Source organism: Coenobita brevimanus, chromosome 111 (genome assembly GCF_032717465.1).
Source record: "Coenobita brevimanus isolate Jiangsu-jjx chromosome 111, ASM3271746v2, whole genome shotgun sequence".
Lineage (NCBI taxonomy): Eukaryota > Metazoa > Arthropoda > Malacostraca > Decapoda > Coenobitidae > Coenobita > Coenobita brevimanus.
The window spans coordinates 20,701,737-20,720,715 of NC_137064.1; the positions used below are offsets into that span (position 1 = coordinate 20,701,737).

At 41.1% G+C, this 18,979-nt stretch overlaps 1 protein-coding gene across 1 annotated transcript in view; it reads right to left on the reverse strand.

Moving 5' to 3' along the window:
- Window positions 1-18,979, reverse strand: part of LOC145417835 (neuropeptide SIFamide receptor-like) — a 403,026-nt gene that overhangs the window by 8,776 nt on the left and 375,271 nt on the right. The window contains exon 4 of the mRNA XM_080286455.1: window positions 64-232. Within this exon, the coding sequence (XP_080142581.1) occupies window positions 64-232 (169 nt within the window). The remainder of the gene's footprint in view (window positions 1-63; window positions 233-18,979) is intronic.

The window sequence follows — 18,979 nt, forward strand, 5'->3', positions numbered from 1 at the left end:
CCCATTCATGTCCGTCCATCCATCCATCCATGTCCATCCATCCATTTCCATCCATCTGCCTACCTCGACACAGATAAGCAGGTCCGGCATCTTTGGGTAGAACACCTGGGTCTCGAAATACACATAGTAGGGCACTGCGGAGGTGATGGCGATTATCCAGATGATGACGATGATGGCACGAGCTCTGGAACTGGTGATCTGCAGCTTCAGGGGGAACCAGATGGCCAGGAACCTGTTGGGGGAGAGAGAGAGAGAAGGGGGGAAAGGGTGGGGAGAAGGAAAGAGATGGGGGTGAGATAATGGAGTACGCTCTAAATTTATGATATGTCGCTTAGCCATGTGGCGAGGAGTTTGTTGGAGAAATGGGGTAAATTGTGTGTGTGTGTGTGTGTGTGTGTGTGTGTGTGTGTAGAGAGAGAGAGAGAGAGAGAGAGAGAGAGAGAGAGACTGTTTTACGAGAGAGGAAGAGCTAGTTTTATGAAAGAGTGAGAGAGGGTGTGTGAGTTAGCTCTATGGGGTGAATGAACTTTTATGGGAGAGACTGAATTTTATGGGAGACCAAAACTTATTACATAGACCACTTTGATAATATGAATATCCCTAAATAGCTTTGCATTTTCCAGTATGATGAAATTGCAAAAAGTACCCAGAACATTGACGAATATTCTAAGCAGATTTCTTTTACTACTAACCTGGGAGATTTAACCCTTCAGTCCGGTGTCGTATTTTCTGTTATAATGTTGCTTCCTCGACGATTTTATGCATACACACTAGGAGAGATTTTTGGAGCTGGAGAGGTTTTACATATAGCTTTCACTAATACCATGAAAACTAGCTCTTTCCTAGGTTATATAAAAAAAAAAATCTGAAGGTAAGAAAAAATATAAAATGACCACGTGCTTCACGGGGGTTGAATTGCATCCAGGTGACACAGGTACGGTCATTATTAGTATTATATTAACGAAGGAACTTACGTCTGAATCATTATTAACACCCTGAAACAAACCACTGAAAGATGAAGGTCTCTCTCATCATTCCTCACTAAAAACTCTTTGGCTGTTTTGTTCCACCACTGTCCACCCTTTTTGCAAACTTTTTTCTCCATCTTGTTCTTTGTCACTTCCTTTTCTTCCTCTTCCGCCTTCCTCCACTCTCGCCCAAACCCAGCCTCTCTGTGAATTTCCTGTCTCCATCTCATTTACTATCTCCCACTACCCTTCTCTCCATCACTACTTTGCTACTCAAGTTCCCTGGTTGTTCATCAGTTATCTGTTCTGCAAAAAGTACTCCCCTCTCCCCTCTCTCCCATCGTTCTCCACGTTTACCTGGCGATTGTTACCTCCTTCACCCAGACTTATTGTCACGGGATTTTTATAATATCGCAGTAATTTTGATATAAATGGTTAAATATTATTTAATTTGATAATAATATTCAATAATATTGAAGAGCAAAGACAATGATTGTCTTGCTACATCAAGCAACGATTACTTTACGCTGACTTGCTAAGATTCTCAAGAACGAGAATTTATAAACTTTCTCAACAGTACACAGCAGAGACTAATTACTCACAATTGCTGAATTACTGTACTGTTAGCCTCTGGAGAAAGTTACATCACCCCTGACAATAAATAACTAATACTAACATCAGGTTCTTGCCGATGCTTAACTCCCAGATGGCACAACGGATATTAACCCGCCCCGTCCCGACGACGTATGGGTACGTCACCACGATTTGCATTTGCCAGTCCCGGCGACGTACCAGTACGTCGTGCAATTGCAAGGTACTTAATTTGCACAATTTTCAATTTTCGCACGTGATTTTTCGTATGTATACACGGGACACCTTCCTCTATTCCTGTACAAGATACCAAGCAGGGACAATGCCTTACACTGCATAACCTCCCCCCTCCCCCCCTCACGCCATTGTCTTGGCAAAGGACCTGTTACCAGTGACCTGGCTAGTAAAGTTATTCAGGGCCAGAGTGATTCCCCAATCGATGACAATGTGGAGGACAATGTTTACATAGCATTAGAAGAAGAAACAGCCAGAAATAATGATCAGGTAGTGTGGCAAAAATAGGTCAGGTATGGTGATTAGTTAGTGAGTGAAACAATGCTTATAATGCCTTTATTACTGCTTGAAAACCAATATACTGTCATACTACATATACATTCGTACCAAGTAAATAAATAAATACCGTTTATGAGTGGATAAAATAGTTACCCTCCCATAGAACTCGTTTTCTTTGGTGCCAGCATGTTAGAAAACCCACTCAGGTAAGGAGGAACTCCTACCTGGATTGGGCACTTTAAACCTCAGGTGAGCGATTTCTCTATGAATTTTCGATGTTTCTCACCAAAAGCGAAGGTTTTAGCCAAAAAAAAAAAATCGAAAATACCTCGGGACTGGGGGATGTCGGAGGTGCGGAAAACCTCGGGACGTGACGGGTTAAGTTAATACAAGACTGGTCTAAGTACCAGTTATGAAAGCAAACGTTTATGCAAGCTAGGAGCTATATGGAAAATAAGCTTAATTTGGATTAAATGAAACAAGATTTTACTTTACATTGAAGCTCAAGAAATAGAACTGTTAAATTTATTAATCCCAAAAAAATAAATTTAACGTTACATTTCAAATCAATGAGACGCACTCACTCACTCTCACACGAGCTAAATACTTACGTCTAAAAAAAAAACACCTTAATTAAACTCTTATAACTAGAAAATACACAAAAGAAATACTATAATCGATGAATGCTGCGTATCACCAGATGGGTGGGAAGACTGGACTAACTGTGAAGTGGAGTTTGGGTACTAGCTGACCTCTCACACTGCGGCACAGGACCTTCCTCCGTCACAACAAACACAAGACTGAGTAAGTCGTGGGAAAGCGGAGCACTCGGCCGCATTTTTTTAACGGTCGAATGAGCAGGGGCGAACAATAAAAAACAATAGTATCGCTCAGTACAGCACTTAGTGACGTGCATTAAATCGGTCACCTTTTTGAAAACGGTGACGAATGATTTAAAAGTATACTCCGTAATGGAGGGAGAAACGGTTAGCTGAGCGATACACAGTGAGTTTTCCACTAATAGTTCGTGGTTTCTCGCAAAAAGGAAATGTCGCGAATTGATTCGTGACATTACGCCCCTTGAAAATTAAATCTTTCTTCCTTCAGAAGAAAGATTTCAATATACATACATATACATCCTAACTCAGCCACACAAGATTCACACTGTGGTGTGTGTGCTATCCTGCTACAGGAGTATGTCGCAGTCGCCAGTGAGCGAAAAAACCTCGTATTTACGTTAATAGAAACAAGCTTGAGGGAAAAACTCCGTGACGACTGTGAAAATCCTGTACTCAGGTCAAACTAAGCGAAAGTTCGCTACATTTACATTAACAACTAATTGTTATGTAGTGTAGTGTATGTAATACACGGTGTAGGTGTGACAGTTGTAGTGTAACTGTACCTACGTGTAAAATGACACAGTAATACAAATTTATAGTAAAATAATGATGACGAGGCAGAAGAGAAGGGGCGGCAGCATGCAACAGGAACGGCCAGCTGATCTGCACGGCAATGCTGCACCCACCAGCTACACCTGCGAAAGGAATTAAGGTGGAGCATCAAAACTGTTATTTGTCTCTCTCTCTCTCTGCCTAGCAATCAGTACTTGTCATTATTAACCAGGAAACGTAATTCTTGAATTCACAAATTGCTTAGAACCCTTATAGCTTACTGGTTAACGCTTTCATTATTAACCAGGAAACGTGCCAGTTCTTGAATTCACAAATTGCTTAGAACGGGCAGTTTACTGATTAACCTAACATTATTAACCAGGAAACGTGCCAGTTCTTGAATTCACAAATTGCTTAGAACGGGCAGTTTACTGGTTAACCTAACTCTACACTTACGAGTAATACAGGAAGCTGAAAATCGCTACGCAATCTCGGGCAGGTCACATTTTAACACCCACCGTGGGTGTGAACACTCATGTGGGTAATGTGCATTCTCCGGGAATCCTCAGAGAGGCCCACAGCTCGAGACATTCCACAAGGTAATTCATACACAGCCTCGGACTGTCTCTGCAAGGTTCTCAAACTTCCCCCTTAACTTATGGTATACATGTATGTACAAGCCCTGGATATACTGTGTCCTGTAGGGCCAACGAGTGAGACGTCTGGTCTACACTTTTAACTGGGAACCAGGCTGGTCCTTGGATTACTCAAATCGCTTAGGATGCCTATTACGGAACCCAACATACAACAGTTGCTAGTTAGTAAGCAGCTAGTAGGTGAGACATCAGGTCTACACCCACATTACCACTATCCTGTCTCTCAACTGACTCGGAGATTACAGGTGTGGTTAGAAACGGCACAGGAAGGGCATGTCCCTGATTAGTGGTGTTACTTTGACACACACTGCAGGAACAGAGAAAACTATCTATGTCTCGTCCCATCCCTGGCCAGAAAAAGTCAGCTCGAATATGGCCCTGGGTCTTCCTTTTGCCCATGTGACCTCCTGAGGCTGAACAATGACCCCATTGTAACACTGCTAGGCGGTACTTGGCGGGAACGACAAACTGCAATCGAACCTCGCCCTCGGGTGTTCGTGACTCACGGTAGAGCCGTCCTTGTCTGCTAAGGAACTTGGCTCGACCTCCCCGTGAATACTTAATCACTCGACCCTTTTGTTTGTTCCGCACGGTAGCAAGTGTTGGGTCAGAATGTTGTTCTTGCACAACAAGTTGGCTACACATCAGATCTTGCGGCGATTCAATGATCACTGGGGTGACACAATCTGGAGCCTCAGCCATGGCTCGTGTTACCGCAGCAGCCGAAGTCTGAGTAGCGTCATCGGAGCAACTATCCTTGACTCCTTGAATATTGCCTACTATTAAGTCAAATAGAGGCTCTGGCATGACAACCGCGAGTGTCGTACCAGTATAAAATGGAGATGCCACCTGGATACATGCCTCAGGGAACAATCTCACTGATCCATCAATAAGCTTTGCATGGATCTGTCGACCTGTATACTGCTCAGGCCGAACTAAACTCTGTTTAACAGAGCAACCTGAGGAACCATTGTCTCTCAGGACCTTCACAGGAATGCCTCCCACAAACCCTGGCTGTACAAGGAAGGTACTGTCACCTGTGGGAGGGCCTGTGGAGGAAGCAGCTAGCCACTCATGAGGCTGCTGAATTGATGTGGCAAACATTGTGCCTTGAGGATTATATTGAGAAGATGGAACATTGGCCATCTGTGGAGGGGGGTTCACTGTCACTGTGGGACTAGTGAACTGTGGGGAAGTACCCATACTCGTAGGGACGTGACCACCATGCTGCTGCTGAGGAATGAAGGCTGCATTCGCTTCCTGCCTCTTTTGAGCTGGTGGTGAAAAAGTCTGTCCTGACGGTCGGTTGCATGGCTGATACTGCTGCTGGTTAGGGTACCTGTTGTACCTCTTCCACTCAGGTTTCTGAGTGTTTTGCCCCTGGTCCTTCCACTGCGGTTTTGGACCTTGGCCATTATTCTGAGAATGGCCTTGTTGCTGGGGTTCAGTCTGAGACGGCTTCCCAGGCTTGGCAGTATCTTTTCTGCTCCAGGTGTTTTGCTTACGAGCTTGATACCCGTATGCAGTAAAGAATGCATCAGCCTTCTCTACCATTTGGCTGGCATCTTTCACCTGGCAGATCTTAAGCTGTGCTATGAGCTCAGCAGGCCACGACCTCTCTAGCTGTGTACGCAGCATAAGGTCAATTATCCCCTCACGCGTGGAAGGAGTTTCATCTTTTTCCATCCACTCACCTAGGTAAGCAGTGAGATGGTCGAGGAACTGAACAGCTGTCTCCTTGTCTTGGAGACGAGCTCGCATGAACTGAGCTTTGGCGTCGTCTACTGTGAGACCATACGCCTTAATGAGTGCAGCTTTCATCACTTCATACGTGAGATTGTCTCCACGAATTCTGTGGAGAATATCGAGGGCAGGGCCCTCAAACAGGCTAAGAAACTGAAGCCGCTTAGCTGCATCATCGAGCTGGTAAAGCTGAGCCATGTCTTCAAATCGAGCTATGTATGGCTCGATTCGCTCGCCATCTTTGTATGGGGGAAGCTTGATGTGTGGGGTCGCCATAACATGTGCAGGGAGAGCGCTCGTGGAGCTTGAACCAACTGCACCAGATGTGTCTGAAGCCAAGGAATCTCGCTTGAGCTTCAGCACTTCAAGTTCATGTTTTTCTCGTGCTTCTCGCTCGGCACGTTCGTGTTCTCGTTCTCTGTCTCGTTGTTCACGCTCGTATTCGCGCTCTTTCTCACGCTGTTCTCGCTGTTCTCGCTCGTGTTCCAAGTCGAGTTCGCGCTGTTTTTGTTCGTGTTCACGCTGTTCTCGCTCGTATTCGCGCTGAATTCTACGCTCTTCACGAGCATCTTTCTCACGTTCTTGCTCGTAATTGAACCGTGAGAGTATGTATTCTTTGATTTCAGTTGGGTCCGTAAGGCCCATATCTTTGGCTTCCTGTAAAAATACGGTGGTAGCCATGTCGCTAACTCAATCTAAATAACTAGCGACTCAGTACTGATTCTGCTTCGCAAACGAATGCTAATAACCACAAGTAAAGAGTACAGACACAAGCTAGTGGTGACCAGTCTTATCCAGTTAACGGGCAAAGAATAAATCAAAAGTGTAAATGACTGGGAAGACTCAATAATAAACACAATGGGTACGGCGACTTCCCAGGAGCGAATAAAATCGTCTGGCGTTACCAAAATAAACTAGAGTTAAGTACTCTATGGATTGATAAAGCAAAATTCACTTGCTAAATTAACGGTAAACACCAGTAAGCTTGTGCCTATAAACTTTAATGATAAATACCTAAATACGAATGAGTGAGCACTATCTCGTGAATAGCTTTAGGGTTAGGAGTTAATATCCTGGCGAGGTCGCCAATTGTCACGGGATTTTTATAATATCGCAGTAATTTTGATATAAATGGTTAAATATTATTTAATTTGATAATAATATTCAATAATATTGAAGAGCAAAGACAATGATTGTCTTGCTACATCAAGCAACGATTACTTTACGCTGACTTGCTAAGATTCTCAAGAACGAGAATTTATAAACTTTCTCAACAGTACACAGCAGAGACTAATTACTCACAATTGCTGAATTACTGTACTGTTAGCCTCTGGAGAAAGTTACATCACCCCTGACAATAAATAACTAATACTAACATCAGGTTCTTGCCGATGCTTAACTCCCAGATGGCACAACGGATATTAAGTTAATACAAGACTGGTCTAAGTACCAGTTATGAAAGCAAACGTTTATGCAAGCTAGGAGCTATATGGAAAATAAGCTTAATTTGGATTAAATGAAACAAGATTTTACTTTACATTGAAGCTCAAGAAATAGAACTGTTAAATTTATTAATCCCAAAAAAATAAATTTAACGTTACATTTCAAATCAATGAGACGCACTCACTCTCACACGAGCTAAATACTTACGTCTAAAAAAAAACACCTTAATTAAACTCTTATAACTAGAAAATACACAAAAGAAATACTATAATCGATGAATGCTGCGTATCACCAGATGGGTGGGAAGACTGGACTAACTGTGAAGTGGAGTTTGGGTACTAGCTGACCTCTCACACTGCGGCACAGGACCTTCCTCCGTCACAACAAACACAAGACTAAGTCGTGCGAAAGCGGAGCACTCGGCCGCATTTTTTTAACGGTCGAATGAGCAGGGGCGAACAATAAAAAACAATAGTATCGCTCAGTACAGCACTTAGTGACGTGCATTAAATCGGTCACCTTTTTGAAAACGGTGACGAATGATTTAAAAGTATACTCCGTAATGGAGGGAGAAACGGTTAGCTGAGCGATACACAGTGAGTTTTCCACTAATAGTTCGTGGTTTCTCACAAAAAGGAAATGTCGCGAATTGATTCGTGACACTTATCTTATCTGCGAGTTTCTCTCTGTCGAATTTATTGTTTCCATCTTGCTCACTGTCAGCCTCTTCCATTTACTCCATCTCTGGATTGCCAGTCAGTACCTTGCGTGTCCATCTGTTATCTGTTCTACCATCTGTTATCTGTTCTACCATCTGTTATCTGTTCTGCCATCTGTTATCTGTTTATCGAAAGACCTCACCTCCTTTTATCCATTCCTGTTTCCTTGATTATCGTGATATTAGCTTCTTGCGTCTGTTTTATTTAATAAACATAATCCTTTCCTTTCCTTTCCTTTCCTTCCTGTCCTTCCCATCCCTTCCCTTCCCTTCCTTTCCTTTCCTTTTCCTTCCCTTCCCTTCCCTTCCCTTCCTTTCCTTTCGTTTCCTTTCCTTTCCATTCCTTTCCTTTCCCCTCCTTTCATTCTTTCTTTTCTTTTCCTTTCCTTCCTGGGCGTTCCTTAAGTTTACGTTCTTTAGGCTTAGTTAAAACCATGTTTCCGATCTATAAGTGGAAACAAGGGAGTATTAGAGAAACGGTGTGGACGGAAGTAAACGAGAATGTGTGGAAGAGAGAGAGAGAGAGAGAGAGAGAGAGAGAGAGAGAGAGAGAGAGAGAGAGAGGGTGTGGACCGAAGTAAACGAGAATGGATGGAAGAGAGAGAGAGAGAGAGAGAGAGAGAGGCTATTAACTAAACAGTGTGGAAGGAAGAGGGAGAGAGGGTGGGGGGATGGGGGCTATTAACTAAACAGATTGGAAGGAAATCAAAGAGAATGGGAGGAAAAGACTAAGGAGTAAGAGAAGGAGAGCAATAAAGAGAAAGAGAGCAAAAAGAGAGGAGCTAGAGAGAGCGACTATATGAAAGACATAGATGACATTGAAAGAAATATATAATAAAAGGAAATGCAAGGCTAGTGAAAAAAGAAAGAAATGAAAATAATGGAAACAAAGGGGAGAGGAAGGAGAGGGAATTGTGAGGGGAAGGATGTAGGTATGTAGGTGTAGGAGAAAGAGATGGAATGGAGATGATGGTGATGATGATGATGATGATGATGATGTGAGCAAGGGAGGGAGGATAGTGAGGTGAGTAAAGGGATAATAAAGGAGAGAGAGAGAGAGAGAGAGAGAGAGAGAGAGAGAGAAGGATATGCAACTAGACGAGTGAGGATGGAGAGGGTGGAAGAAGCACACAGGGAGGAAGGGGAACTAAGATAACTGAACAATCCTTGAGGGACGACTAAGGAATTACGGGAAAGATAAAATTTTGGCAGTCAGCGTAAGAAAATTTTAAGAACTGCGGTGAATAATGACGATGGTAAGAAGAGTTGAAGTGAATTATTCCTTTACAGCAAATATACAAATGTCTTTCAACTCTCTCAATGTCTCACGAAAGGAGGAGGATGGACAGCGGGAGATGGAATTATGTCAGTCTGCATCCCACCAGGTTCACATAGACACCCCCCCCCCCACACACACACATATATCAGTTCTTATTACAATCAACAGTAAACACAAACTCTCTCATCTTTTACTGCCCAATTCGATTCTTGTAAGTTTCTCTCTCTCTCTCTCTCTCTCTCTCTCTCTCTCTCTCTCTCTCTCTCATTTTAACTTCTTCAGTCAGCTGACGCGTTTTACATTCTCTCCAAGTAATATGAAAATTTTATGCACTTTTTAGAACCAGAAGGTGACTGAAGACGTGACTGGATGAGAGAGAGAGAGAGAGAAAGAGAGGGTTCATCCTTCAACCAGAGAACTTAATTTATTTTTATTTTTGCTGATACCAGATGATTTTATGAAGCTTACGAGAGAGTTCAGACTGGAGGGGTTAGATGTCACCCTCCTCAACCTCATCAGTAATATGATAATCTTAAAAAAAAAAAAAAAAAAAAAAATCTGTCGTCGTCTGGAGGCAGCAAAAAGAAAAAAATCCCAATAAATGATTTCACCGGATTGAAGGAGTTAACGAAATGCGAGTAAGATGGTAAAAAAAGAAGAAAAAAAAAATACATACCGGTATATTTAACGAAATGGGAGTAAGGTGGATAAAAAAAGAAAAAAGACTAGAACAACTTATATAGTTAACGAAATGGGAGTAAGATGGATTAAAGAACATCAAATAAAAAATATAGTTAACGAAGTACGACTAAAAATGGTAAAAAAAAAAAAAAAAAAACTTCCATATAGTTAACGAAATGCGAGTAAGATGGATTAAAGAAAAAGAAAAAAAAGGACAGTTAGCGAAATACGAGTAAGATAGATGAAAAAAGACAAGAGAAACTTACAATTAGTTAAGGAAGTGGGAATAAGATGGAGTAAAAAAAAAAAGAAAAAATATAGTTAATGAATAAGATGGATTAAAGAAAAGGAGAAGAAATAGTTAACGAAATGCGAGTAAGATTGGTATAAGAAAATAAGAAAATAAAAAAAATAACTTACATACACAATACTGTTCGGAAAAGAATTCAAGAACTGTGAGAAGACGTGAGATACAGAGCGTCTTAATTCTGTCTTGAGCTGATCTTGCGCCCAGTAATTTTAGGGTCGAGTGGATTAATCATTAAGGAGTGGCTGGTCTGGGAGGGATAGCTCTGTGAATTGGAACCTTAACATGAGATTTGGAAACAGGCATAGAGCTACCGGTACTTAAGAAAAATGTGATGGATTAAAAAAGAAATTTGCAGACATTTCCATTTCATTAGTTACAAAAAAAAAAGTATATCTCCATCTGTTAATCTCTTTGTCTATCTGTCCATCTATTTATCTGTATCCCTCTGTCTATATCTATCTGTCTGTCGTTCTATCTATCCAGTTCTTGCAATTTATTCACAAACAAGCTTATGATCACTTAAGAAATCAACTTACGATGTGATTCTTGTCTGTATTAATCGTAAGGAAACAACAGTAATTCCATCTGCTTTACTTCACCTCAGTACTGCCACATTGCACACGGCCATACCATTTCTCTCTCGCTTCGGAATTTTAACATTATCGAAATAGCCTAAATTGGCCTAAAGACGTGTATGTGTGTGTGTGTGTGTGTGTGTGTGTGTGTGTGTGTGTGAGAGAGAGAGAGAGAGAGAGAGAGAGAGAGAGAGAGAGAGAGAGAGAGACGGGGGGAGGTGAGCATTTTGTACTTTTTTTTTGTTCTTAAATGCGTCCTGTCTGATAAGCAGCTATTTTCTTTCTTACACAAATTTTCTCATACTTTTTCCACCTTCTCATTCTCTTCCCCTCCATCTCTCTCTCTCTCTCTCTCTCTCTCTCAGTAACGTGCCAAGAGAAATGTGTGCCAGTGCTGAAGGTCAAAGGTCAACAGGGGTCAGGGTCAGGGTCAGGGGGAGCAGTTGGGCTTAGTTGAACGCGGTCACGGTCATATCTTTCCCTCTACTGCTCTCTTTCTCTCGTCTCTTTTTTTTTCTCTCTTTTTTTTTGTGGGGGGGGGCCTCCTCGGCTGTCCTTTTCTTCCCTCATTTTATTTATCTCTCTGTCCTCTCGTCTCGTTTTATTGTCATTACAACTTCTGTCTGTCTGTCTGTCTGTCTGTCTGTCTGTCTCTCTCTCTCAGCTTCCCCATCCTCACAAATTCTTCATTCTTATGCAAACGATCAACCAAAGATTCTCCTTTCCCTTCCTCTCTTCTCTCTTCATATTTCCTCTCTCTCTCTCTCTCTCTCTCTCTCTCTCTCTCTCTCTCTCTCTCTCTCTATATATTATATATATATAGATATATATATATATATATATATATATTGTTACGGAACAGAGAAAGATAATGTACACTTTAAGTGAGAATACTAAAAATCACTACTGCCCCGTAAAGTTCCAGGTTCAAAACAAAAGAGTTAGGTAAAATTACAAGTTAAAGTTTAATGCTCAAACTAACAACAAAACATTCAGGACTCATAAGGATAATGTAATTGCAAAAAACAGGTTAAATATATGGTTAACTGCAATAGCCTCTATTAACACGAAATTAGCAAGAGTAAATTTACCTAAGTCAGCCCTGATAAAATGAAAATACACTGGGTAATGCTCAGTTAATGCAAGATAAATTATTACAGATACAAAATAATATTAAAACTGGCTGACAAAATGAATCCTACATAAATTACAAAAAAAACTCACTAGGCCTGCAAATCAACACCTTATGCTATGCAGTACAAGGAAAAAATGCAATAACAGTTATACTCAATATTACACAGCTGCTAGATGGTTGGAGACTTCCGGAGCACTCACAATAATAATAACGGTACAGGGGAGGACAGAGATGTGAACAAAATGAGGAGTAGATCTAAGTGGCAATGATGCAGAGACTGAGCTCATTATATAGGGGCCAGCAGAGCTTGATACAACTTGTAAGAAGGACGCACAAATGAAGCCATGGGGACAAAGAGTTGACAATCCCGCTCTGAACAACAGAAAGAACGACTTACTCTACTATAACGGTAGAAGGGGGGAACTGAGGCAGAACACGCTCGTGATCAAACATGCAGCATACTGTGCGTTAAAATTACACAAAGGATGATGAAATCATAGGCTATGTAACACCTCCTCACAAAGAAAAAGAAATTTACAAAGGAAATTTCTTATTACTCTAAAACAATCTGTCTAAAGTCTAGATAAGCAATCTGCAATAACATTTTCTTTCCCCTTGACATGTTGTATGTCTAATGAATACTCCTGAAGAAGTAGACTCCATCTTGTCAAACTCTGATTTTTATCTTTAAACTTACTAAGGAATTTCAGTGGGTTATGATCGGTATAAATGACTATGGGGTCAAAACCAGAACACAAATAAAATGAAAAATGCTGTAAACCCAAAATCAAGGCCAAAAGCTCTTTCTCAATAGTTGAGTAGTTCTTTTGAGTTGGAGTGAACTTCTTACTGTAATAAGATACAGGATGTTCAATACCCTGATCATCCTCTTGCGGCAAAACAGCCCCAGCTCCTGTATCACTTGCATCAACAGCCATCTTAAAAGGCTTAGCAAAATTTGGAGTAGCGAGCACTGGCTGACTTAATAGGATAGCTTTAAGTTTGTTGAAAGAGGATTCACAGTTATCGGTCCAGACAAATTTAACTCCCTTTTTCAGTAGGTCTGTAAGTGGTGATACAAGAATAGAAAAGTTAAGAACAAATCTCCTGTAATAACCTACCATTCCCAAAAATCTTTGTAGCTCTTTCCTACTTTTAGGTCTGGGAAGATCACTTATAACCTGAACCTTAGCTGCTGGTGGTGCAACATGTCCATCACCAATTACATACCCAAGGTACTGAACTTTAGCTTGACCAAACTCACACTTTGATAAATTAGCTACAAGATTAGCATGAACTAAACGGTCAAGAAATTTACTGACATGGCATAGGTGATCTTTCCAGTTGTCATTGAAGATTAATACATCATCAATATAAACAACACACCCTGCCAAAACCTCTGTTACAACATTCATGAGCTTCTGAAATGTGGCTGGTGCATTCTTCATACCATACGGCATTACAGAACATGCAAAAGCCTTTCCTAGTGTTACAAAACAGGAGATCTCCCTAGCACGTTCAGTCATAGGTACTTGCCAGTATCCCTTTAACAAATCAAACTTACTTATGTACCTAGCCTTTCCGATCTTGTCTATGCAATCTTCCACACGAGGGAGAGGGTGTCTGTTTTGGTTATCTGATTAACACGTCTGTAGTCAATGCAAAGCCGCTGTGACCCACCTGGCTTAGGGACTAGAGTGACAGGAGAACTCCACTCACTCTGACAGGGCTCAATCATCTTGTGGTCCAACAGGTAGCCAAGCTCCTTCTGGATGAGAGGAACTTACACTGGGTTCACACGGTAAGGAGGCAATTTAATTGGCTTTGCGTCTCCAACATCGACATCATGCATCAACACAGTGGTTCTTCCTGGAGTAGCACGGAACACTTGCGGGTACTCCTGCAGTAATGCCGAAAACTCCTGCCTTTCCTTGGGAGGTAGGTGAGAAAGCTTAGTCTGGAGATCATTCATGATATCAGGATTCTTCCCCAAACTATCACTCAGGCTCATGCTGCATGGGAGAGCTTCACTTGCAGACTCGGGTGGAACAGCTACAGTGCAGACTGGATTATTTTCGTCCCGCCTGTGATATAACTTTAGCATGTTGATGTGACATAGTTGCTTGCTCTTTCTACCATCTGGTGTGGCGATGACATAGTTGACATCACTGAGTTTCTTCTCCACGAAATAAGGACCACTAAACTTGGCTTGAAGAGGTTGCCCATGCACCGGTAGCAGAATCAAAACCTGATCTCCTGGCTGAAAGTGGCGTAACCTGGACTTCTTATCATACCAAGTCTTCATCTTCTCCTGAGCAGCTCCTAAATTCTCTCTCGCCAGCTGTAAAGCAGTGGACAGCCGTTCTTTGAACTTCATCACATACTCCAGCAGGTTGACGTCATCTTCCTCCGACAGCCAGCATTCCTTGAGTAGCTTAAGGGGTCCTCTTACTTCATGGCCAAACAGCAGTTCAAAAGGTGAGAAGCCCAGTGATTCATTTGGAGATTCTCTTGCGGCAAATACAACGAATGGAAGACCTTTATCCCAGTCTTTCTGATGTTCCAAACAGTATTTCTTGAGCATCGATTTGAGTGTTTGATGATATCTCTCCAACGCTCCTTGGGTCTGGAGATGGTAAGCTGAAGACGTGATCTGGGTGATGCCCAACTCTTTCAGAGACTGCTTGAAAACGTTTGACATGAAATTACTTCCCCGGTCTGACTGTACCTCCTTGGGCAGACCAAACTTTGTGAAGTGCCCCAGCATTTCCTTAACCACGTTCTTTGCTGAGATATTTCTAAGTGGAATGGCTTCAGGATAACGAGTAGCCATATCAATCATGGTCAACACATAAGAAAATCCTGAAGAAGTCTTAGGAAGAGGGCCCACAATATCCACCAACACATGGGTGAAAGGCGCCTCAAAAGGAGGAATGGGAACTAGAGGTGCAACCTTTTCGGTCTGATTACACTTCCCCACAACTTGACAGGTGTGACAAGACTTACAATACCAGGAAACATCCCTGAAGATACCTGGCCAGTAGAAGTGTTTCAAAATGCGTGCCACAGTCTTCCTCACTCCAAGGTGTCCTGCCAAACTGGAATCATGAGCCACTCTAATGATATCCTGCCTACAAACACGAGGGATGACAACTTGATGTACAACCTCCCATTCACAGTCGGCTGATGCTGTTGGGGGTCTCCACTTCCTCATAAGTACTCCTGACTTTATATAATAACAAGTAGAAGCACCAGCTGACTCTTCCTCACTGCAAGCAGAGTTAGCTAGACCTTTCAACTCAGGGTCAGCAACCTGCAACTCAACCAACTCTTGACGAGACAAATTATCAACACTACGGGGTACTGCCTCATCTGGTGAGTGGTCCAAATTAGCAAGAAAAGTGTCAGCTAGGATAACATCATCATCATCATTATCCTCTAAATCACCAGTAACTTTAGACTTAGCCCTAGTGACAGCACATGCAGGGAACACATCAGGGACATCACAATCCTGGGTCGCAGCCACTGGCTCACTAGACAACTGAGGAGCTGGACACACTTGACTTCCACCAATATCATTTCCAAGTAAGAAAGTTACACCTGACATTGGGAGTGTCTCAACCAACCCAACCATAACGGAATCATTAACAAAACCAGACTCTAAATTCACTCTGCACAGAGGGACAGAGAAGTAATTATTCCCTACACCTTGTAAGATTACAGTTTCATCAGAGGAATTAACATTAGAGCCTAGAACACTGGTCAGCATAAGGGATTGGCAAGCACCTGTATCACGATATATTTTAACTGATTTCCTGTCATTACTGTCCAGAGGACTGACAAAACCATCAGACAGGAAATTAGCACATGAACTCTTGAGAGTGTCACCCACGTTACTGCTCAAAAGAGGAGCTCCATCATGAGAATTTAAGTTACCCCTCAAAGCAGGTACAGATAACTCAGTTAAAGAATTCTGGGAACTCTCAAGGGTGGACACTAGACCAATTGACTGAATATTTAAAGACTTCTTTTTGTTCACATCACGCTGTCTCCTGAAACATTTCTCCGTAGTATGACCAAGCTTACTACAATAAGTACATTTACTTTTCTGAAATCTAGAGGTGAAGCTGGTATTTACTTCCTGAGAAACATCATCTTTATTCTCTTTCCTGTTACCTGTTCTCTGAGTAGAGGCAACGTACTTACTCTCAGCTTTCCCTTTTTCTTTAAAATATCTCTTGTGAGTGAGAACATATTCATCAGCTAAAACTGCAGCATCAGACAAATTATCTATTCTTTTCTCATCAAGATATAGGCTTACATCTTTATAAATACACCTCTTGAAGTCCTCCAGCAAAATCATCTGCTTAAATTTACCAAAATCAGAATCCACATTCTTAGAATTTAACCACTGCTCTAACAGATCTTCTTTGATTTTTGCATACTCAACATGGGATTGCTTATCTTGCTTGTAAGTTGTCCTAAATTTTACTCTATAGGCTTCAGGAACAAGCTCATAGGCCTTAAGAATCAAGCTCTGAACTGCATCATAAGTATCACATTGATCCCGAGGCAAAGATGCATAAGTTACTTGAGCTTTACCGGTGAGAACAGTTTGAAGTAGTACTAGCCAATACCTTTTTGGCCAATTAAAACCTGTAGCTACCCTCTCAAACAACTGAAAATACTTAGTTAAATCAGGTTCGTTAAAAGGAGGGACAAGTTTTACATTTTTAGCCACATCAAAATCATCAGAGCTAGATGATCCAGTTCCACATTGTTTCATGCGATACTCATGGTCTGCCTGACTCCTAGCAAGTTCAACTTGTGCGTGAAATTCAGCCTCCTTAACACAAGCCTCCTTAGCCTGAGACTCAGTCTCCTTAGCACGTGCTTGAAATTCAGCTTCCTTCACACGAGCCTCCTGCAGGACTAGCTGTAACTTAGCTAATTCAATCTGCGTTTGCTCATTTGGAGGAGTTACATTGAACAAGCTTTCATTAATCATGTCAACAATTTGATCTTTAGAATGATGAGAGCGAACAGCAATTCCCAATTCTTGAGCAACAAGCTTAAGTTCATTCTTTGTTCTGTTTTCTACATCACACACTGTTTGCACATTTGACAAAAAATCTTTGGCTTCATCAAGTGTAGTAATAGTAGACATCATGAATAAGTAACAGTCACAAAATATCAAGCAATATCCTTATGATAATATCCTGAATACCCTGGCGAGGTCGCCAAATTTATGTTACGGAACAGAGAAAGATAATGTACACTTTAAGTGAGAATACTAAAAATCACTACTGTCCCGTAAAGTTCCAGGTTCAAAACAAAGGAGTTAGGTAAAATTACAAGTTAAAGTTTAATGCTCAAACTAACAACAAAACATTCAGGACTGATAAGGATAATGTAATGGCAAAAAACAGGTTAAATATATGGTTAACTGCAATAGCCTCTATTAACACGAAATTAGCAAGAGTAAATTTACCTAAGTCAGCCCTGATAAAATGAAAATACACTGGGTAATGCTCAGTTAATGCAAGATAAATTATTACAGATACAAAATAATATTAAAACTGGCTGACAAAATGAATCCTACATAAATTACAAAAAAATCTCACTAGGCCTACAAATCAACACCTTATGCTATGCAGTACAAGGAAAAAATGCAATAACAGTTATACTCAAATTACACAGCTGCTAGATGGTTGGAGACTTCCGGAGCACTCACAGTAATAATAATGGTACAGGGGAGGACAGAGATGCGAACAAAATGAGGAGTAGATCTAAGTGGCAATGATGCAGAGACTGAGCTCATTATATAGGGGCCAGCAGAGCTTGATACAACTTGTAAGAAGGACACGCAAATGAAGCCATGGGGACAAAGAGTTGACAATCCCGCTCTGAACAACAGAAAGAATGACTTACTCTACTATAACGGTAGAAGGGGGGGACTGAGGCAGAACACGCTCGTGATCAAACATGCAGCATACTGTGCGTTAAAATTACGCAAAGGATGATGAAATCCTAGGCTATGTACAATATATATATATATATATATATATATATATATATATATATATATATATATATATATACATATATATATATATATATATATATATATATATATATATATATATATATAGAGAGAGAGAGAGAGAGAGAGAGAGAGAGAGAGCCTCTGTTGTACAGTGGTAAAGTGTGCGTTTTCGTACACTGATGAACGAGGGTTCGCGCCCCGCCAGGGTAATAAACTTTGGGAGCGTTCTTCATGCCGCGTACTGCATTGGCAGACACAAGGGGTGCTGTGGCTGTAAAGTATGTTTGCACCCAGTCGGCTTGCACGGGCCGATTACACTTGGTTCACAGACTACGCACACATCCAAAGCCACTCAAGCATAACACTTACACTTACAAGCACTTCTCACCCTACTGTACATACTGTACAGTCTCTACCAGACAGCCAAAGCCACTTGGCAGAGATACATTGGCTGTATTGTCCCCACTTTGGTCGGGATAGGCCGGTCCTGCAGTGGACACTCAGGCTAATGATATTATATATATATATATATATCTATATCTATATATATATATATATATCTATATCTATCTATCTATATATATATATATATATATATATATATATATATATATATATATATATATATATATATATATATATATATATATATATATATATATATATTCAGGTGTTGTTTACAAAATCCCGTGTAAAAGCTGTAACAAATTTTACATTGGATAATCTGGAAAAGATTTGGAAACTAGAATCTCACAACAATAATACAGTGTAAGGACAGCCCAACAGAGCAGTGATTTATTTCAGCACAAAGCATCCAGTGATCACTATATCGACTGGGCAGGCTCTAAGATTCTAGCAAGATCAAAAAGCTTAGATGAAAGAAATGTAACAGAATCTTGCCTAATTTCTGGCACATATGAAAAGAAAGTA